This window comes from Vicugna pacos, chromosome 26 (genome assembly GCF_048564905.1).
Source record: "Vicugna pacos chromosome 26, VicPac4, whole genome shotgun sequence".
Taxonomy (NCBI): Eukaryota; Metazoa; Chordata; class Mammalia; order Artiodactyla; family Camelidae; genus Vicugna; species Vicugna pacos.
In genome coordinates this window covers 14,525,905-14,549,002 of record NC_133012.1, presented here as the reverse complement: position 1 = coordinate 14,549,002, position 23,098 = coordinate 14,525,905, and the positions used below count along the sequence as shown (strand labels likewise).

Here is a 23,098-nt window from a genome sequence, read left to right as displayed (position 1 = left end):
TGCAAATATTGGCTAATTAAGATTTATTCCTATTAGTGAAATACATATGAACATGTTCTTAGAATTTAAATGCTTGAAAATGAGCCAATTCAATGCAGGTATGTTTAGGGGAAAAAACATAATAGTTGGGGAACCTGAAATTTATTTGAATCTGTTCTGTAAATAAGTAGAAATTAGTTCTTGATAAGAAATACATAAATGTTTCTTAAGAATAAAACATTTGCACAATACTTATACCCTTTCATTTGTGAATTCTTTAAAAACACTGAAATATCTAAAATAATTATTTAAAAAAAAGGGAAGACAAAAGAGATTAAACACACTAAGGCAGAAGAAAACAAGGAAAACGGAACAGTTCTGTATGCTTCTATAGTGATGAATGTGATTTTAAAAAATGAATCTCAGATAAAAATTAGACCAGGCTTAAATGCAATCCTGGAAATCAGGGCGTAGATAAGGCATTGTCAAACCACGGTCTAAAAATCTCAGTTTTCCTGCAACTCTATAGGAATACTATTCTCTCAGTTTTGAGAACAAATTGTGGAAAGTCGTAAGTGCTTAATAGCATTCAGTTGCAGCCTTGATGACATTTCATTTCAGATGACACTTACGCACTTGAACTTCAAATGAAGTTGGCAGAAAATAAAGCAAAAAACAGGGTGCTGAATGCTGCAAAAGGAAAAAAACCACTTTTTTCCCCCTTAAATTGTAGAACATCCAAGTATGACAGCCAGAGACCAGCCACTAGACACTGCAACTTTGCTTACAAGATGCTTACTAAACCGCGCCTTCATCACGCAATGCTTGACTGTATACCGCCCTGCATTTGGTATTTTTTTATTAAGTACTTCTTCCTTTCCTCTTTTTCTTCAAAAGCTGAATTCTTTTCACTCCCTTTGCCACTTTCAGTAGCCTTGTTTGTTTACAGATGATCAAATAAAACAGTAATCATAGTACTTGTATCAAAAATAAAAATCCCATTAGAATCAAAAGGGAATAATTTAAAAATATATTTCCCATTACTCACCTCTTTACACACATATGAATAAATAAATGGGCAGCATGTGGGGGTTGGCGTGATTTTATATATATATGTAAATCTACTAAGATAGAAGTTGGAAGTAGTGATTTTATAAACTCAGTAATGTAGACATGAGGTTTAAAAATTACTACATATTTCTTACTACTCTAAAATGACAGGATATATGATATATATCTAATCACATAAGAATTTGTCCTTATCAATATTATTTCTCACTCCCAAGAACACCACATTTTTATTCAAAAGATATAAAAAGATGTTCTGAACAGTGATTAGCAAAGTAACTCGTTCATGCTTCGGTAGTTTCTTCACAACGGTGGGCAGATGGCATCATGGGAAAACAGGGTAAACCAAACTGTATTAACTACATCCAAAACATGTCGGCACTTCAGACAACTACGCGTTTAGAAATCACTCCAATTTATTTATCTATCACTCTGGCTAAAATTCTCATAAAGAAGTTTGGATTTTTATTTTAAACTTATTAATAGATTATCAGTGTTTTCCAGATGCCTATGCTCCTCGCTCATAAACTGTGAGTTTTTAAAAGGGTTCAGAAATGGAAAGCAAATTGAGAAAAAAATCTAATTATAGATTTGTGGAGGCATAATCATACAGTCACATAAGGACTTGATACCAATTACGAAAAGGTCTGTTGCACAAAATACTGACTGTGAGGCTCTCTGTCCTTTGCTAACCTATGCTCCCCAAGGCAGAAGATTTTTCCCATGTGATTTTCTCTTTTCCTGCCAAAAATGTTACTTTATCAAAATGTATTCCTTTTCTACAACTCTCTGAGAAGGAACAGTTCTGTCAAAGGATAAAACAGTTAATTTGCTTAAAACCTAATGCCGGGACTTGGTAGAGTTGTAAATCTTGGCCCACCTCTGGAAGAGGTGGTATCCTGAGCTGTCCCCTTTCTAAATGTTGGTAGAAGGCGGTCTGGAGGTAACTGGAAGGTGGTGTGATATTTCAGGGTACAAGAGCTATGCAAAAACTTGTGAGTCAGTCCCTGACTGCACCCCTGAACTGCATGGCAGAGGCAACATCCCATCTGCCAATAAGCTCTCCAAAGACTGCACACAGAATTTTCCACTTCTTCCTGTCGGGTGGACATTACTACAGAGACTCCAGCTTCAGCAGAGATCAGGCAGAACACGCCTGACAAAGGTGCATACCGGCTCTCCTGTCTATCCAATTCCACAGAAAATCACCCAATCCCATTTTGAAAGAAATATATTTTTAAGTATGTGCACACACACACATCCAAGAGATAGAAAAGAGGAACACGACAACTGTTTTCAAACCAGAACATTTCTGTACAAGTTTGTTTACGAAGGACTTTTATGTATGTCCACTTGATTTAAATGAATCTTAAGACTAAAACAAAATTACAGAAACACCAACACTGAGACTTACTCCGTCTTTTCCCAACATCTCCTTTGGATGTTGCTGCTTCATTTAGAAGAACCATCCCCATGGTGATAGCAGCATCTGTAGCAGTTGTCAAGGAAACAGCAGAAATAGATGCAAATAAACTCTATTACTTTTCTGAATGTGAACACGGTGTGGTCTGCCCCAGAATGGTTAAATTACAAATGCACACAGAGGTAAATAAAATTCACTCTTTACAGAATATAAAATTACTACTCTATGTATTTCAGTATGCCTTAATTTTCAAACTATAACACTGAAAACTTTAATTTGTGAGATTTTAAAGGTCTAATTCTAAATGCTCTTAAATTCCAGGACTTCCATAGCGCATATGAGTTACAGGGACTCAAAGTCAGTGACACTTCACATTATATATAAAGATACGCACTAGTTATAGTTAGAATGACAGTTCATTGGCAATCCTAGAAAACTGGAATATATTCAGCATGGAACCGACCGTGGTTGGAAGCCTAATGTATTCAAGAGAAAAAGCCACTACCAGCCCCCTGCCCAAAGCACTTATCTGCCATATGCTACCACTAAACTTTGAGGAATCCATGATAACACGGTTTGAAAACCTCTGAAATTTAAATAATTATTAAATGATTTGAGTTTTGATCATGTAGTGATGGCCTGAAAGGACAGTGCAGGAGAATGAATGTTTTGTACTAGTAGTACGTTACTTTGTGCACTTTAAGGATTCATTATTCTTAAGGTATTTTGGATAATGTACTGATACAGGTTGCCTTGAGTCCCTGGTGATAGGATGTTGCCAATAATAAAATGGTTAAAAAAAAAAAAAGCTTGTATCAGTCAAACTGCTGATACATAGGGAATTCCTGCTTAACTTAGTTCTCTGGAGCAAACTGAGATGACTGATGGAGATTCTTAATAAGGACTTATTAAGTCCTTAAATGAGGACTCTCCTTTCATCTTTCTCCGATAGCACTCTTTTATATGCATGTATAAATTCTAATTTACACATTTAAATTTACATATTTGATCTATTAAAATTCATGCAGACTTCTAGATTAATTTTAACTATGAGGAAAATAATTTGGAACTATTCAAAATATAAAGTTTTTAAATGATAATACAAACAAAACAAATATGTATTTTATGACTATCTGCAGAGTAGCTTCTGAAATTCCTTAATAAAATCAGAAGGGGGAAGGTACTATTTTTATTTCTGGGGAAAGCAAGGTTTCCAAAATTAAATGCTTTAAAATTTTGAGAGTAAAGCCACACATTAAAATATTCCCAGGATAAAACTGAATATACACAGACATCTACCCATATGTACATTATATGTATGTTTTATGAACACACATAAACATAGACATGCTTAGGGAGAAATGTATTTTATTAAGCAAAAATTTTAAAGGTCTAATTCTAAATGCTCTAAATTTTATTAAGTATTTATTATGGTCACTGAGGTGTAACATAACCCTGTTAATGTATCTTCACACCACATACCATTTTTACTACTCTCCCTCTGTAAACTTACAATGTTGAAAATTTTGTGACCAACATGCTTCTCACATGAATTGCTGTTGAATGTCACACAAATTCAAACAGCACTGTGACAAGACGTAACATTTTCGTAAGAGTATACTGAATATTATTGCTTCATCTTCCTGATGGGAAATTTGTTTCCAAATGTTTGCTATTACAGATATTCCCGCAAAGAAGATCTTTTTGTAAGTACATGTGTAATATTTTTTCCAGGGTCTACACCTAGAGGCAGAGCTTTTGAGAGGCTGGGTATGTGTATTTTCAAATTTACTAGGTAGGATTCTACTCTCTGAACCAAGCAGTGTTAAGAGTTTCCATTTTTCTTACATTGCACCAGCACAGTGTTGCCAAACTATTGATTTTATTGAGCTGTTGAGTGGGATGTGTACTAATACTGAGTCTTCAGTATCTTTTGGTATGTTAATTCCTTTTTTTTTTAGTTTAATCTTCCGTATGTAGACTGCTTATTTATTTTTTTGCCCATTTTTCCACAAGCATATTTGCCTTTTCTTAGTAACTTACAGGATTCATTTTTTTCTGGATATGAATTGATTGAGCTGTTGCATATATATTCCTCTACTTGTCTTTTAAATTGCTTAGTTATGCAGAAGGTTTTCATTTTAATTGGCCAAAATTATTATTCTTTTCCTTTATGAGCTTTGGTTATTATTTCTTGCTTATGAAATTAATTCCTACCCCTAAGTCTTAAAAACTTTCTCTAGCTTTTATTTTTTTAACTGAAATGACGTATAATATGCGTCAGTTTCAGGTGTACAACATAGTGATTGGACATGTAAATACGTTAGGACGTGATCATCATCGTAAGTCCAGTAACCATCTGTCCCATAGAGAGTTATTACAGTATTAGCAGCTGTGTTCCTCGTGGTATCTACTACGTCCACATGATGAATTTGCTTCACCATTGTGAGTCTGTACCTCTTAACCCCTTCACCTATATTGCCCAATCCCTTGCCCACCTCCCCTCTGGCAACCACCCTGTTCGCTGTATCTGTGTCTTTTTTGGTTCGTTTTTTAGATTCTTCATATAAAGTGAGATCATACGATATTGGTCTTTCTCTGACTTATTTCACTTAGCATGATAGCCTTTAGATCCGTCCATGTTGTTGCAAATGGCAAGATCTCTCTTTTTTGACGGTTGGGTAATAATGCCATTGTATGTATCTTCTCACTCCATTCATCCATCAACGGACACTTTGGTTGCTTCCGTATCTTGACTATCGGAAGTAATGCTGCAATGAACATAAGGGTGCATGTATCTTTCTGACTTAGTGTTTTTGTTTTCTTTGGGTAAATATCCAGAATTAAAATTGCTGAATCATACTGTGGTTCTATTTTTAATTTTTTTTTTTTGAGTAACTTCTATGCTGTTTTCCGCAGCGGCTGCACGAAATGAGATTCCCACCAACGGTGCGTGGGAGTTCCGTTTTCTTCACATCCTCACCAACACTTAGTATTTGACGTCCTTTTGATGACAGCCTTTCTGACAGGTGTGATGTTGTAGCTTACTGCGGTTTTTATTTGCATTTCTCTGACAATTAGTGATGTGGAGTGTTTTCGTATGTCTGTTGGCCATCTATATGTTTTCCTTAGAAGAATGTCATATTCAAGTTCTCTGCCCATTTTTTTAAATTGGGTTGTTTTCTGATACTGAGTTGTTTGATTTCTTTGTGTATTTTGGGTATTGACCTCTTCCTGCATACATCATTTGCAATTCAGTAGGCTACGTTTTTGCTTTGTTGATGGTTTCTTTCGCTGTGCAAAGGCTTTTTAGGATGATGTAGTCCTACTTATTTATCTTTGCTTCTGTTTCCCTTGCCTGAGGAGACATAAAAAAATACATATGTATTGCTAAGATGAATTTCAGAGTCTACTGTCTGTGTTCTTCTAGGAGTCTTACGGTTTCACGTTTTCTTCTAGGAAGTTTATGGTTGCAAGTCTTACTTTTAAGTCTTTAATCCATTTTGAGTTTATTTTTGTAAATGGTGTGAGAAAGTGGTTACGTTTCATTCTTTTGCATGTAGTTGTCCAGTTTTCCAACGTGATTTATTTAAGAGTCTGTATTTTCCCCATTGTATATTCTTGCCTCCTTTGTTGTAGATTAATTCACCGTAGGTGCATGGGTTTATTTCTGGGCTGTCTGGTCCATCAATCCATGTGTCTCTTTTTGTGCTCGTGCCATACTGTTTTGATTACTGTAGCTTTGTAAGATGCTTTCAAACCAGAGCACATGATACCTCCAGCCTTGTTCTTCTTTCTCAAGATTGCTTTGGCTAATCAGGGTCCATACAAATTCTAGTGTTACTTGTTCTAGTTCTTTGTGTTCTAGTTTAGTGTTTTGATTGGGATTGCACTGAATCTGCAGATGCTTTAGGTAATATGGACAGATTTCTAATATCTTAAAAGTAAATTGGGTAGTGTCATCCTTCTCCTTAAAGCACTCTGATAGCTTTTTACCTCACCAAGTAAAATCAAAGGAACTCAAATGGCCTCAAGGCTGAACCTGATTCATATCCTGACCCACTGCCTATACTTCTCTGCCCGTGTTTGCTCTTATCCCTGTCCTTGGTATTTCTCCAAGAGAAACCCCTCTGCCTCAGGATCTTTGCACTTGCTATTCTCCTGCTTGAATGCTCTTCCCCCGCAATATACACACAACTCACTCCCTCACTTCCTTCAGGTTTCTGTTCAAACATCAGAGAAGCCTCCTATGAACTCTCTGCTTCCTTCATCCTGCTCTGTTTTTCTCTATAACATTGTTTTTGAAAGAAATTGTAGATCCTGTGTCTTTTAAATTTACTTACTGTCTTTTTCTTGTCACTACAGTGTTAGCCCAAAAGGATAAAAACTTTGTTCACTGTCCCATCTAGTACTAACTACTCTTTGATGCAGGTACCATTGTTGTCCTCAGTTTACAAATAAGGAAACTGAAGCTGCCAGAGAGGTCCGGATAAGTTATGCGAAGTCACAAAGCCTGTGACTGAAAGCTGCAAACAAACAAACAAAAACCCAGAAGAAATGAAGTAGGATGATAACAGAGGGTTAGATGAAAAGAGTGTGGGAGGAACAAAATAGCTAAATCTATTTTAACATAATCTATATCTTTATGCTAAGCATAAAAATAATTTTATGTCAAGTGAACATGTACATAAACAATGTAATTTCATCTCTCTAAAAACAAACAATAAAGAAGAGAAATGCAGGAAAAGAAAGACAACGAAAAGTTGCAAGCAACTGCCTTGGGATAATGAGCTTGTGGGCTTTTGCTTTCTATTAGCCACATTCTACACAGCAGTAGTTTGTGAAATTTTTTAAAGGGCCAGAAAGTAAATACTGTGGGCTATGCAAGCTGTGTGGCGTATTGTTACCGCTTTGCTCTGCTGCTGCAATGAAAAGTAACCATGGATAATATAGAAATGAATACATGTGGCTGAGTTCCAATAAAAACTTTCTTTATAAAAATAGTAGACAAGTTGGATTTGGCCCTTGCTGGTTCTAGTTTGCCAACCCCTGCTATAGAGGATCTAAGACAGGGCTGAAGCTACCACAAACTGTTCTGTCTGTGAGGAAGCTAGCTTTGTTTTTAAATGAAAATAAATGGAAAACTTAGCCCTTGTGCATATGATCCCAAAGTACGAATTTTAAAGCAAAAGGATGACTAGATGCAGGTGTTATGTACAACCCTCAGGTAAAATATTTTACTGGAAAGCAGCAGGGTCAGGAAGCAAGTGTGATGGTGCACTCGGAATGTTTCCCACAAGAGAGAGTTTTCCAGGCTGTAAGGAATGAGCCATGAACCTACTTTAACCTTGACGGCTGTAATTAAGACACATGGATTAAACTAAAATGGTTTAAACTTGTCAGCCCTCTTTCTCCTTTAAAGATCTTGTAAGCTTAAGGCCTTTGAGTTTTAAGAATTATTTACCTAAACTTTGACTGTATCAAGGAAAACAACAGTTCTGGCTAAAAGAGAGCCTACATAATAATTAATCTGGAGAAAAAAAAGCACATTTGTAACGTAAACATTTTAAGATAAAGGGCTGACTTATAAAGAGGAAGTGGCCAGAAGGTCATTTACCAGAGTTAATGTGTAGGGCTTCCTTCACTGGGTGGAAGGCTGAATGACTAATCTAAGTCCCTACAAATCTCTCAGAGTCTGTGTCCAACTCTGGAATAACAGATGCTTTTCTGTCATTAAACTGATGGGCATAACCACTTTGACTATGCCTTATTAAAGAGTCTCAACATTAAAAGAGAATCAGAGATGCAGGTATATAGTAGACAGACTGTAATGTTCCTGAGACCTTTTCTGTTGTTCTGAGATTGTCGATGCCCGTGCCTGCACGTCCACATGCATCCTTGTTCTACGTCATGTATTACTTTGCATGTTGGTACTGATTAATATCACAGCAGTATACACTTCAACTACTGTGCATTCTCCAGTTTCTCTGCTTATCCTGTCAATCACCTTCTTACTGCTTAAAAGTCAAAATATTGACATGATCCTACATAAAACAGAAGCTGCTATTTGTGTAAATTATACACAAAACGCAGAGACAATGAGCACCCTACTGAACTGGTAACAATACATTTGCATTACATTAAAATCCATTCTCAGTTGCACATGATGTCAGGTTTACTGTTGGTCGCAGGAAGAGAATCAGGATTGTCAATTTAAAGATAAATGAGAACAGATGTTGAAAAAAAGCCAGAACATTAGAGACTGTAAGTCCTCTGTCTACATCTAAAGTATCTTCAACTTGCATCTACCGTTAATTTTCTTCTACAGTATGTTTCTCCTTGGATGTAACACATTAAAATAAAAAACATTTGCTCCCTATCATAGATTGAAAATGAATCAGAGCAAAATCACACTCTTCTGTATTAAATGGAAAACAAGTTTTTCTCATAGGAAAAGCAAATGTGATCTTTCTATGAATACACGTATTTTGAAACTATTGCTGTTGCTAGTATAACCTTGGTCATTTATATCAGAACTTGTATTTCTGACTGATATTTATCTCATGTCATCTTCTTGAGATCCTAGAACTGAGCGGATGTGCAGAATTAAGGGACGGGTCAGAATTTATACACTTGACAGTAAAGCCAAGCCTAGAACTCCTGTGTCTTGTTTCCACTGGCACGTAGAACGTATCTTGGTGAATCCAGATAAAGTTCAAACTTCTTAGCAAGGTATGGGAAGATGTTCACTAATTGGGCCAGTTAACCTCCTTCACAGTTTGTGAATACGCTCTCATTTTATGTTTTTGTACCTGCTGTACCTTCCACTGGAATATTCTCACTCACTCATTCTCCATCTGGGGAGAAACTCCTTTTCTACTGTATCAAAACCCACCTGAAAAGGCAGGTCCACTTTTCTAGGCATCAACTTGCTCCCTCCTCTCTTGCTGCTACCAAGCACTGATTATAGCATTTGTCACCCTGGATTCAACTAATTTTCTATCAGTCTACCTTCTTGTAAACTGCATCACATGTTGAAACATAACCAAATATTTGCATCACATGCTGAAACATAACCAAATGAAAAATTAAAAGAAAAAACAAACTTTTTTACTGGGAAAAATACAAAGGATTATATGAGTTAGTCTCAGACAGTTCATACATTTCATATTAAAAGTCATAATATTTTAAATGTCTTCTTAACATAGTTTTCTCTGAAAGACCACTTAGGATTGTTCCTTTTTTTTTTTCTCTCTCTAATAAGGAACTGCAATTAAACACTGCTAATAGGGACAAAAAATTTATTTTTAAGAAATGTGAATCTATAACCTATGACATCAAATGGCTCCATCTGTTCTTAGAGTTTTTCAGTAACATTTTGTATTTATATCAATTGCATCTAATGATCTGGCATACTAAATTCGGAGAAAACCAAAAGGCAGAAATGTTCTCTAAAGATAAACAAAAAAGTAACCATCTGGAATTTACATTTTCTTTTTTTGCATGAAGAGAAAAAATACACATGCAAATTACAAAAAAAAAATAACATAGTAAGTTTAAAAAATATGAGCAGACTCTGCCAAGTGAAAGTAAAATCAGAAATTATTAATACAATGGATTCTAAACTTTCACTGAGTCTACCATTTTAAAAGGAATTTCTCTTCTTCATAGATGTCTGTAAATAAAAATAACAGGAACAGTAAAGCAACAAATAGTTACTGGCAGTGTAAAGAGAAGAGGGACTTTTAATTCTCTGTATTTCTGTTATAAAAAAATCTATGTGGAGGGACTTCATGCTGTTTGTGAAATTGCTTTGTATCCTAAATCTGAGCTTGTTGTCAATGAGCCATGAAATGAAACCTTGGAGAATATCCTGCCATACAGTGGAGTGATAGTCTCAACACACCTTTTCATTCCTTGTGTGGGCGACTCCTCATGTGTTTAACAGACTAGCTGCTTTGAATCAAGTATATCGCTAAAATGCTACATCGTGGATTAAAACTGGGCAGAAAAGAAAAAAATTATACAAATACGAGCTAGAAAGTAACCTGCAATAAATAGTACCCCCTTTCATGTGGGTTCACTTTGTTGTTTCGGTTACCCGCAGTCCAAAGACATTAAATGGAAGATTCCAGAAATATTAAGCTTTAAAGTAAGTTTTCAATGCCTTTCGGAGTAGCGTGATGAAATCTCACACCTTCCTGCCCTGTCCACCCAGGATGGGAATCATTCCTCTGTCCCGAGCATCCACTGCTGTATTCGCTACCCTTTCGTCAGCCACTTAGTAACCATCTTGTTAGCACGCCAGCTGCTGGGGGATTGCAGTGTGTTTAGGTCGCCTTTATTTTACTTTATAATGGCCCCAAAGCGCCAGAGTAGTGATGCTGGCAGTGTGGATATTCTCTTCCTGTGCCTAATCTATAAATTAAACTATCATAGGTATGTATGTATAAGAAAGAGATACAGGATTTGGTACTATTTGAGGATGCAGGCATCTACTGGGGGTCTTGGAACATATTTCCTGTAGATGGGGGAGGTCTTGTATTTTAACAAATGCATTTTGCTTCATAATTATATAATTAAAAGATAAATTAAGAGTAAATAAGACACTGCCCTTAATGTTTAATAAGGAGATGTTCCTATAAACACACTTGCAAGTATTTCATTTTCTCACCTAAATTCCCTCTGATATGCAGAAAGTATTATTACTTTCTTACCATATGAAAGTTAGGAAACAGAAACCATATAGTTCAAGATCAAAATTTGAGAATAGAATTGGAAATACCTACATTGTTTCTTTGCATGAGACAAATTCAAGCAAAAAAGTACTCATCACAGTAGCTCCCTAATTCTGAAGCCATAAACCACATGGGCAATTAAATAAATGCCAGGAATGGGCTACAGAGAGACGCAGTTCTGTGTAAGCACTCAAGTATGTGTAGCCAAGGGTGAAAGGAACAAAAATGTTGAGAACTGATACAGAGGAAGAAGATGATGGATGCTGTTCAGTGAGTTTCAAAAAGACAGTGTTTATTTCCCCTGCAACAGAAAGTGGAGTCTTACAGTCTATCTCCTCAAGCTTCATTTCCAAGGTCGAACCTTCTAAAGGTGTCATTTTATTATCTAGTTAACGACACATGATTAATGACACAATGACTCTCACACCAGAAAAAATTAAGCCATTCCGTTCCCAGTGTAACTTAAGAATTCTGATAAATACCACAGGACTATGTTTTTTTTGTTTTGTTTTGTTCTGTTTCTGGACATCTACACCTTTGGCAAATGCCAAAGAATCAACCAGTCAATGTTTATGCACGCTATCTGTGAGCAGCAAAGTTCTGAGTGAGAAAGATGGGAAAACATAATGGGAAAAACGTCAGCCTCGAGTGGGTACTAGACGTTTCATCTGTGTTGTCTCACTTGTTCCGCAGAAAAATGCTGTGCCGTTAGTTGGCTCAATAACCCTGATTTTACAAATGAGGGAGTTTGTGAGCTTCTTGGGAACTGGGTGGGAAGAACTTAAAAGCGCCTCCCACCCCTTTCCTCTAGGAGTAACGCCAGGCTCAGTTTGTACCGGCACCTGATGCCGTGTCCACAATGCAAGTAAAAGAGAATTAAAGGTAGCGAATATGTATTTGCTGGTGGATTACAGAGTGCACTGTTAGAACAAAGTAATAAGATATAAAAGCTCTAATAGGATTAAAAAAGTCTTTTCTGTCCAGAATAAAATTAAGGACTTCAATGGCCTGACTGACACTTATTCATGAAATCCTATGTCACAGACCATAATAAAATAACCTATAAAACTTAAGTACCTGTACAACCAGGAGACCATGAACAAGAAAACTGAACCCTAATCCTAATTCTTCCTCCAACCCAGAGGCAAGTCAAATAAACTTTGTGGGTTTTAGTTTTCCTAGTTATAAAAGGAGGTTTTGGCCTAGGTGAGTTCTAAGAATCTTTAAAGGTTTAACTAGTTATGGTCTAGACTGCTTCATTTGAATATGAATCTTAGTAACCAGGAAAGTAATCTGACTTTATAAATGATACTATAAGGCACATTTAAAATCCTGAGAATGACTCAATATGTTCAACACTATAAATTTAACCTACAAACATTTTCATAAGACTCAAACATCAGTGTTCCCCCAAAGTGCAGTTGTTCACCCAAAAAGTAACTTAACTTCATTCTAATCATATTCAGTTTGTTTTTAGATACATGAGCCTTAACTCTTTGCTTTCCTGCTATTTTCTTTACCCTTCTGCCTCTAAACTATAAATTGCACTGTATTATCTGATTTATAACGTTTAGTCTGTCATGTTCCAAAAAGATGTCTAGTTATCCTAAATTTACTCTCTCTTCTCTTACTAATAACATTTAAGGGAACCAGTACCATATATGTGTATTTTTTATCCTGCTGTTTATATTATAGGACACTTTTTTCTCTCTGTTAAAATCCTACAGGGGAAAATCATACAGAAACCACAAAAAACTCTAGCCAGAGATGATCAATGCAGAGCAAAAGCTATACTTCAAAATTCAATAGGCAGTAGAAAAGAGAAAGCTATAGTCTATTAATAAATGAGAATTTTAAAACTACATTGTAATAGAAAATAATTAGCGTAGGAATTAGAAAATTAGCCACATGGTAAAGTTTAAAATTTAAGATTTTAAAAGTCTTCATATATATTGTTAGAAAAAAAAAATCAATTTGATAGCATGCAGCTTTGCTTTGTTCTTTTCAATCCATCAGTATTTTAAAGGATACTTAGTACCAGAATAATGTGTGACTCTGCCACGAATTGGGCCTGGCTGCTTCCATGAATGTAGCTCTATAAAACAAGACAAAGAAGCAAAAATTACAATCTGGGGAAAAGCAGATTTTTTGGTAGATTTTTTTTTCTTTGTATTGTGTAGTTTTGTGCCTTGAAGATAAACAGTGGATAAATATACTAATTAAACTCCTATTTATAATTTTTGAATAAAATAATTATTAGTTATTTTTGAATAAAATTAGTTAACTAGAAATAACAGATAAAAATGGTTGATGTTACTGTAAACTGTAGAAAGCAACTTAACATCACAGTAAAACAATGTAACTTCTTAAAAGGCTTACCACAAATACATATACACAATGTAATGATTCTTCCACAGTTACTGTAAAATGTGCTTAATATAGCGTAGGTTACAAATTAGCGCAACTAAGTTTAATGATTCTCCATCCTTTAAGTAAGTAAAAAAAATGACCTATCACTCTTATATCACTCTTTACCACATTATCAAAGTATTTAAAATAAGGAGATACTTTTATAAATGCATTCATTTTATTAGAGAATTTAAACTGATTTTTTTTCAAATTATAATTAAAATTATTTTACCCCATTGAAAAATGTAGTTTTCTATGCCTAGTAAGATCTATATTAGTTGCTATCAGTCGATTACAGAAATCTGACAAAAATCTCCATCCAGGACATTCTGCTTCTGAAAAACTGATTCTCACGTATTTCTGCTTTAATGGAAAGAGCATTTAACTACAGGAGTGAGAAAGTTACTCTTTCTTGTCCTTCCCTCTGGGCGTGTCACCCACGAGATCTCAAATACTCAGTATCCCCTCGTCTGTAAAGTTAGGAACTGGATCAGGTGATTCCTGGGGTCTTTCTGAAGTGTGTACAGTCCTCTGTGTTTTGTCATCAGCTGTCTTAGTATTTTCATGTAAAGGCTGCTCTTGATACTCTGATCTAAATGGTCTTTATTTCCATCTCTAATTCTCAGTAATTCACAGTGCAGCTGCTTCATCCAAAGATGTGTTTAGATCTATTTTTAAAGCACAGTTTCAAGCAAAAGTGGCTAGAAAAAATAGCCATTTCTGGTTTATTATAGCTTCTGAGGCATGCGATCACGTATGTTTCCTTTTTACTCTATTAAACATTACTAATGAATGACAACAGTGTAGCATGACAAATACTATAATTACTTCAAGTCAGATTAGAAACTAAGACCCTGAGAACTAAGAAATGAAGGTTTTATCATTCTAATAACTGTTAACAGCATAGATAATAAATACAGTCATACCAAGTGCTAATAATAACTGCCATTTATCAAGCACTATGTGTGTGTGAGACACTTAAAAGTTTTACTTGCAATTGCTCATTTAATTCTGATAATCCTACAAGATAGGTATTTTCACTACAGCCATTTCATAGACCAGGGAACTAAGGCTTGGGTGAAGAACCTTGCCTGAGTCTTCCATGTCTGGGGTATGTAAAATCTGAGATTTGAGAGTAGGCCTGTTGGACTTCAGATTCTGAGCTCTTATTCACTGTGCTACCTTGTTACTTGCTGGCCATTTGACTGGCTGCTTCATATGTTAGCCCATCATATCTTAACCACCATATAAAGTAGTTATTCTCATGTCGTCTTCCAAATGAGGACACTGGGATTTCGAGAAATTAACTTAAGATCGCACAACAAGTAACTGGTGGAGTTTGGACTGTAACCCGGGGTTGAAGGCCTCCAGGGTCCATGCCTTTTCCAGCAGACAGTAACTTACCAAAAGATAGGAAGGAAAATGAGTGAACAGCCATATAAAAGCTTAACTGGCAATCATACAATTAAATACTGGCCATTACAGCAATTAAAATAACATCTGTATGACTGACTGAAATATCTGAACATAGCACTGCTGGATAATATGCCCCGATTTATATAACAACTGCAAGGTAGCCTGCCTGTATTAGAACCACACATTTAAAGGAGCAAAACTGGAGAGATTTTCTAGGTGAGTGGTTTCAGAACTTTTTAAGTGGAGCATCTTCTCTGGTCAGTGTCGTCAGCAGACGTCCACATTTAAGATCTGATGGTCGTATCTCGGTCTTACTCGACCTGATCTCTCTGAAGAACTGGCTGCATGTGCTCACTCTCTCCCTTTCCGTCGTGTTTTCTTCACTTGGCTCTTCCTGCTTCACTGGCTTCCCTCCCTCAGGCCCCCTGGCTGTTCCTTCTCATCACCCGAACTCTAAATTCTCTAGTACCTCGGAGCTCTGTAGACCTGAGCCTCTTCTCTAATACTCAGCCTTCCCAGGTATTCTCACCCAACCCAATGAGTTTAATCATTTCTGTCCTGACAATTCCTGTATTTATATCTGCAGCCCAGTCCTTCAGACTTTGATATAAAATCTGAGGAATCTGGTTTTTTATATGTAATAGAATCAATCATTTTTTTCACTATGTGACTCTAAATAAAAGAAGATGCTATTTTAAAATATGTAAGTTAGTAGGAATGCAGTAATGACACCCTAGACCCAGATCTCCTTTGTGTATTCAGGTACCCGGAATACTAAAACAAAATAATCTTCAATATTTCCTTTCCAGTTTCTTTCTGAGAATAGGAGCCTCCAGGAAGAGACACTATCTTATTTGGTGTTAAATGTACCAGAAATTCTTAAAGGCATTCTATGATCTTCCCACTGTATGATGCTCTAATCTTGCTTACGATGGAATCAATTAATTCTTTAGTGAAAACAAAGTGCGAGCAGGCAGGCTGGCTTCTGCGGGTAAACGGGAGGATCCTGGGTGACCACTGCTGCTGCACAAAAGAGCTGAAATCCCAAGGTGCTTCTCGCTGTGACGTTCGAGTAAAAGATTTCCCACTTCCTGATAGAGGTTTCCAGCCCTTTCCTTAGGGGTCCTTCCTGTATTCATCAGACTACGTAAATGTGGCACTAGTTCTTGCTAGGCTGCTGTACCAAGTGGCAGACGTGACTGCAGACCATGCAACAGCGAGGCCAAGTCCTTCTGGGTTTGCCGGAAAGAAGGGATGTAGGTAGGCATTACCTACATCCAGGAGGCAGAGGATGCTGCTGTGTTTGACTTCCCCAGAGGCCACACAGACCGTGTGCTTGAAATTCCTACGTATGTCATTAGAAGTTTGACTTGAACTAAAAATTGAGTGTAACACACGTAAAACAGTTCTTTATGAAAACAGGAAATCTGATTTGCTTACTGAAGTGTTTTGTATGTCGGGAGTCTGCAGTAAGCCCGCTTGCTGACTGAAATGCTAGGGTGACTTTTAGCCCTAACTGAGCTGAACTTATTGCACGGCCGCTTATGGAGTGTGAAACCATTCCTTGCCCCCACCGCACTCCCAAAAGGGCTTCTGAGACTTTTTTCCCCACCCTATTTGAGGATCCAAAAGGTGGACCACTCAACCCAGGTCAGTGAGTCCCAAAATGTGTGTGCATAAATTCACCTGGGATATTGATGAAAAACAAATTCTCAGAATTCATATATAGAGATTCTAATAAAATAAGTCTGTGTGGTAGGCCCAGGAATTCACACTGTTCATGAGCTGAAAGCCATTTCTACATGCCTGCATTTGCAAGAGGCTGTGTGGGGAGAGGGGATGTGTAATCCTGCAAAAACTGTCACAAAGGCTCCTTAGTCAGAGAGAACATCTTCCTAGTAGGAATTTTTTTTTTAACTATTAAAAGAATCGCTATGTATTCAGAGAAAACATCACACTAGCATGAGGTGTTCTTGTTATAAACAAGACCTGCTCCTTTAAATGCAGGAGCAGAGAGCCCCAGGGACACGAGCCCACGGAGTGCTGGCTGCTCCGTGAGCCCCAGCGACAGAAGAAACTGCACGATGCTTCTCAGGCAAGGGAGCAACAGATAACAGCCCAGCCTAGCTCTAAAAACTCTAATTTCAATCATCCTGTTCAATTTTCTGAGAGATTTTCTAGAATACTACCAGACACGTGGTGAAAATGAAGAGAGACAGAAACCACTGAAAGGGAAGAACCAAACGGTGGGCTAGCGGCTGCTGACCAGGGGCGGTGCTTGGACAGCTGTGACCCCAGGCTGGGAAGAGGATGACGGGCCTTAGTCAAACCCTTCTCTACAGAAAGCTGGCAGCCCTGACAGCACAGCGGAGAAATCACTCACCTCATGAGCTTCACCTCAATTACAGTGTCAGTCAGACTGGGGGTTCCTATACCGTAAGGCGGCGGGGGGCGGGTCAGGAACAGCAGAACAACAACAAATTCCAATCAATACTAAGGAAACCCTAAGCAGAAGACGCTGAAATAGTTCACTGCGACTGCCCCTCCCCAGAAGGTCAGCCGATGGGAACACAGTGCAGGGCCGGGAGACTCCTCGGAGACCATGAAACCACCCTGAGCCCCCAGCAAAGCGAGTCAGCTACTGGGGATAAACTATGTTTGGAGAAAAGGCTTTTATTTTCAGAACAAAACTGATGAAACGACTGATGAGGAAGAGAGAGCTGCTCCTACTCACTGTGCTTTCAAAACGTTGAGAGGGTAAAAATAGGACCACATGGTGAGACTATGTTTCTTCCAAGTGTGCGGCAATAACTTACAAGGTCCTGTGATTCAGTTTCTAAGTAATTTTAGTAATTACTATTTTCTTGACAACAGCACATTTCTAGACCTAGCATAGATTTTGTTTTATTCACCAATAAAAGAAAACTTGAAATACATAGTGTAATTACTCTGATAGAATTTTTTTGGTAACTAAAGTAGTAAGTTCAAAATGAAGTTATTTGTTATACATTTTAAAATCCAACTGAGTAGCTTCTGATACGAGATAAACTGAATACGTAAATCTAAAATGCAAAAGTTCTGGTAGCTCTGTTATATCAGGTATATATGAAAAGTATAATAAAAAATGTGTGGGTTTTTTCTCTTTATCCTTGGGAAAAAGTCAACCATCAAGAAAGATTATTATTCTGTCATCATTATAAATGCTATCCAAAATGCAAGAACCAAAAAACCAACTAAGGTAGCTTAAAATGTACATTATTCTGTGTTAAAAATAAAACCACTCCTTTCACATCGCTAAATATTTTGCAGCTCTAATTGGTCTGAGAAATGGATTAGGAGCAGAATTTCTCTTTTGCCCTTTGCAAAGAAATTGAATGATTTCCCCCAGGAAACCCAGAAATTCGTTTTCCTAGTCCAGATAAGTTTTTGTTTTCATGGGGCTATTAGGTGATAAAGATTATCATGCAAAGTCTACAAAATGCGTCTAAACAAAAAGTAAGCAAGGTCTGCTGTCTTCTGAAGCATAGTCTCTTACATTTTTCCTTTTTTTGTGTGTGTGTGTGTATCTGTGAGATGAATGTTCGTATCTCGACTCTCAGTGCTCACATGAGAATTCTTTGATAATCCTACATATGTGTATTCACGTGGATGACAAGGACCCTGGGTGGCTAGGAAATTGTCCCTTAACCATGTGGGGCACACCCGTGAGCTCGTCCTCTGCTCGCACTTTGTACTTGGTATTCTTTCATGTCACCGCCTCTCTGACTGCAACACGAGCAAACTATCACTGAGTTTCTGGGTCCCCTTACATCATGCTGGACTGTCTGCTGTGGCAGCTTTTCTAGTCCAGTTCTTCAGACAGCTTTGTTGACATCCTTGAAACTTCCCTTCTGTTGTCTTAAGAATGACACTTTCTCTAAAGTTCACCTAATGCCAATTGCTTTAGAAGTCCAGTGTCATCCATCTTCTCCACAAGTCCACGATCACTGCATTCTGATGAGCAAGTCAGGGAAATCACTGCCTTTAAATCTTTGACATCAGAGACTTCATCTTGACATCTGATATGAAATATCGCACAAAGGTACGATAAATGAAACCTGTCTAAGAAGTGGAAGTGACGCTGATGAGGATTCCGATATCAGACCCGTGTAACACTGCTGACAGCTCCATGGCTTTGCAGGCCTTGAGAATGGGTTTAACAGTGATGAATGTCACTGGCTGAACCTGCTGACTTACCACGTGAGGCATCAAATTCTTGGTGTAATTTTCTATTTGCTAAGCTTAGTATTTGAAGGCTTCAAATTAATAGCATTCATCTTTAATCAGTATACTATCAATGTGAATCCAGGTATATGAGAAGTGTTTTGTATACAGAGGCTAACAGACAACTTCTGTTTCTGCCGTAAAAACCTCACAGCACCAAACACAGCAGTCGTCTGCGGCAGAAGGGCCTCGCTGACGGTGGGGCGCTCTGGCTCCGAACCAGGCTGCTGGCCGTGTGGGACTGCGCGTGTCACCCAGCCGACCGGTGGCTCAGGCTCCTCATCCATAGAGCAAGGTGGTTACGATCATTTAAAGCTTTCAGAAAAGTAAGACATGCAGTAAGCCTGCATTAAGTGTTGGCTGCTGTTGTTACATCTGTTTATTCCACCAGTATCTACTCAGTGTCTAACAAGTGACAGGTACATTTCTAGGCACTTGAGATAAGAGTGATCAGAGCAAACACCCCCAGCCTCATGGGGCTGACTGTCGAGGGTTTGTGTGTGCCTGTGTGTGCTGGGGGTGGGGAGCCAGAGCCAGAGACCAAAAAAATGAACGTAAAAATATAATACATATATGTAAATATAAAATAAAATGAATTGTACACTGAGGACAGTAGTTAGCCATACTGGTGTGGGGGGAAGCACATACCAGGCAGAGGGAAGAATGGCCAGTGCAAAGGCCCTAAGGTGGAAGCGTGTACAAGGAGCAGAAAGGTCAGTGTATTGGTGAGGACTCAGATTTTACCGAGTCACATGGGAAGCCTTAATAGGAAGGTTTTGAGCAGAAAATTAGCCTGAACTATGCTGAGAAGAGACAATGAAGCAGGGGTAGAAGCAAAGAGACAAGAGGGAGTTACTACAGTAATCCTGACAGCAGATGCTGGTAGTTTAAAGCAGGCTGATGACAGGTGATAACAAGTGATTTGATACTGGATTTATTCTGAAATAAGAATAGCATTTCTTCTTTCCTGTGTGTTCTTGTGCAAAAGGAGACCACAGCTTTGTAAATGACAGAATGTGTAGCAAAAATTTAAAGTTCAAATTCATAGTAAATATATATTCTAGTATTTATACTAATAGAAACATAAAACATTTACATTCAATTGGGGATACATGAATTTTAAACAAAATCTTAACATTCATTTATATAGTTGGGTTTATTACAGAGGTCGCTAAAAATGGTCATAACATGTGCTTTTAATTGGTAAGGACTCTAATAATAGAAGAGATAAATTACATTATTTGTCCATCAAGTTCTATTTTCTTTTTACATCTTTTTCCTTTGGATGATTCATATTTTAAAATTCAACAGGTCTTTTGTATTGAAAGACCCACTTCTCAGACAGTTCTAGATTGTCACATCTTATGGAGTAACTACTAATTGGATATATCTCCTAGAATATTCTATTTGAATCTCCTAATATTCTAAAACCAAAATATTTTCAAACGTCAGCATTCTTAGCATAAAGTAACTTATCTTTGCCAGAACAGACGTCATGCTTCTGTCAATAATGCAACCATTCTTCTCATGAGCTAAGTTTCAACTTTGACATTTCTGCCTGCATCAATCTTAAAGCCAGGGAACACTCCCGATTCTCTATTTGCTGCTTTTCTATTACCCTGACACAACCGATTCTGTCTGAATGCTTATCATATCATGCTTGGATTACGGGCTCTCTAAACTTTACTCTCCAATCCCTCACTTCTAGCTAAATCTTCCAAAATTACCACTTTCATCAATCCATTGCTCACAACCCTTTGAAAATTTAAAATTGCTTTGGGACCAAAGCCCTTGGCAATATAAGCCAAATACCTTTGTATGAATCAATCAGTCCAACAAGTATCTACTCAGTACTTAAGCTAAGAGTTCAAAAACAGATAAAGCATGGTGTTTTTGCTCAAAAAGAAACATAGTAATACATGCATTAAGAAATCTCTAATCACACAGGCAAAATAAACTGAGGGTGCTGTGCTTAACACTCTGGAATTAGCAGACCAAGATTTGAGTCTGTGCTTGAGCTGACTCCTTTGTAACTGGAGATAACACATTTTTCTTATTGCGAACGGCTACCAGATTAAACAGTTCAGAATTTAATAAAATTAGTTACCAAATTACATGGAATTTAGTAAGACCTCTCTAATTGGGCTATTTATATAGTTATGTGTTCAGTGAATTCGAGAGAAACATAAAAGCCACGATATATAAAAATATATCTGAAAAAGGCTCCAAAGATGGTTAACTGTAAACAGGGTATTTCTACGTAGAATACATTGAGATCAACTAGGAATCCTGGGAGAGGATTTTAAACAGGTAGAATGTGACAAGGAAGTTAATAGAGGGTGGAAAGCAAAACTGTTTATCCTCCTGGGAAGGGGTCTGGAGGTAGACATGACTGGGATGCCAGATTAAGTACAATTTTTCTCATATTATTTCTATTAAAAAATTACATTTCAATTTTCATTTCCACCTCTATATGGGTTCTTAAGGCTGTTTTTTTTTTTCTTCTGCAACTCATACCAAGGAATGATCTTTATTCTTACTGGTTTACCAAAACAGCTTGATTCAAGGCCAACTCAAATTCTACCTCTTTTACTAAAACTTTGCCAGATAATTTTGCCTCAGGGTGGTTAATACTGAAGGCTCTTAAACTATTATAATACTTACTGTCTGTACCATTTAATCTGCATCTTAGTCACAGATGGACTTAAAATGTTAGGATTCTGGACTTAAACTCACATGAATAATGTTACCTGTCTCAGGGAAAAGGATATATTACTTACACAATAGAGAACATTTCCATTATTTTAAAAAAGATAACAGGCTTAATTACTTCAACATATTTCAAAATAATTTAAATATAAAATATACTGAAACCCTAAAATGAAAAGTAAAATGATTGTAGAAATCTGTATAGTGTAATTCAGAAATTTTTTAAAAATCTAGAACATCTGTTAGTAATTCTGTATCTTTTAACTTCTCAAATGAAGCTAGCAGTAAATTTCATATATAAATCTTAGAGAAAAAGTGATGATTTAAACAACTATGTAGAGTGAATATTAAATTAATAAAATCAGTTTTATTCTTTTTAGATTTAGACTGAGCTCATTAAATAAGTTTTTTTAAGTAAGCATTTTTTTGCCAATAAAATTTTTAACAAGTGAATATTGATATTTGGTGGTTATTAGTAGGTACTATAAACATTTAATTTTTTTAAATTGAAGTATAGTCAGTTACAATGGGTCAGTTTCTGGTGTACAGCACAATGTCCCAGTCATGCATATACATACATATATTCGTTTTCATATTCTTTTTCATTAAAGGTTATTACAAGATATTGAACACAGTTCCCTGTGTTATACAGAAGAAACTTTTTTCTTTTTTAATCTATTTTTATATATCGTGGCTAACATTTGTAAATCTCAAACTCCTAAATTTATCCCTTCCCACCGGCTTTCCCTGGTAACCATAAGATTGTTTACTATGTCTGCGAGTCTGTTTCTGTTTTGTAGATGAGTTCATAGTGTCCTTTTTTCTTTCTTTTTAGGTTCTACATATGAGTGATATCTTATGGCATTTTTCTTTCTCTTTCTGGCTTACTTCACTTAGAATGACATCTCTAGGTCCATCCATGTTGCTACAAATGGAATTGTTTTATTTTTCATGGTTGAATAGTATTCCATTGTACAAGTATACCACAATTTCTTTATCTAGCCATCTGTTGATGGACATTTAGGCTGCTTCTGACTTGGCTGTTGTATACAGTGCTGCTGTGCACACTGGGGTGCATGTATCTTTTTGAATT

The 23,098-nt window shown here is 36.9% G+C and overlaps 1 protein-coding gene across 6 annotated transcripts in view; it reads right to left on the bottom strand.

The window, feature by feature from the left end:
• TUSC3 (tumor suppressor candidate 3) overlaps positions 1–23,098 on the bottom strand; it is a 140,049-nt gene that overhangs the window by 13,673 nt on the left and 103,278 nt on the right. For 2 of the 6 annotated variants that reach the window (XM_015249394.3, XM_006198036.4), the window contains exons 7-8: positions 13,240–13,303; positions 2,462–2,536 (exon numbers count right to left, since the gene is read on the bottom strand). The exons of 3 other annotated variants lie outside the window; for them this stretch is intronic. In XM_015249394.3, the coding sequence (XP_015104880.1) occupies positions 2,462–2,536; positions 13,240–13,303 (139 nt within the window). The remainder of the gene's footprint in view (positions 1–2,461; positions 2,537–13,239; positions 13,304–23,098) is intronic. One more of the 6 variants, XR_012064485.1, reaches the window with a different exon arrangement.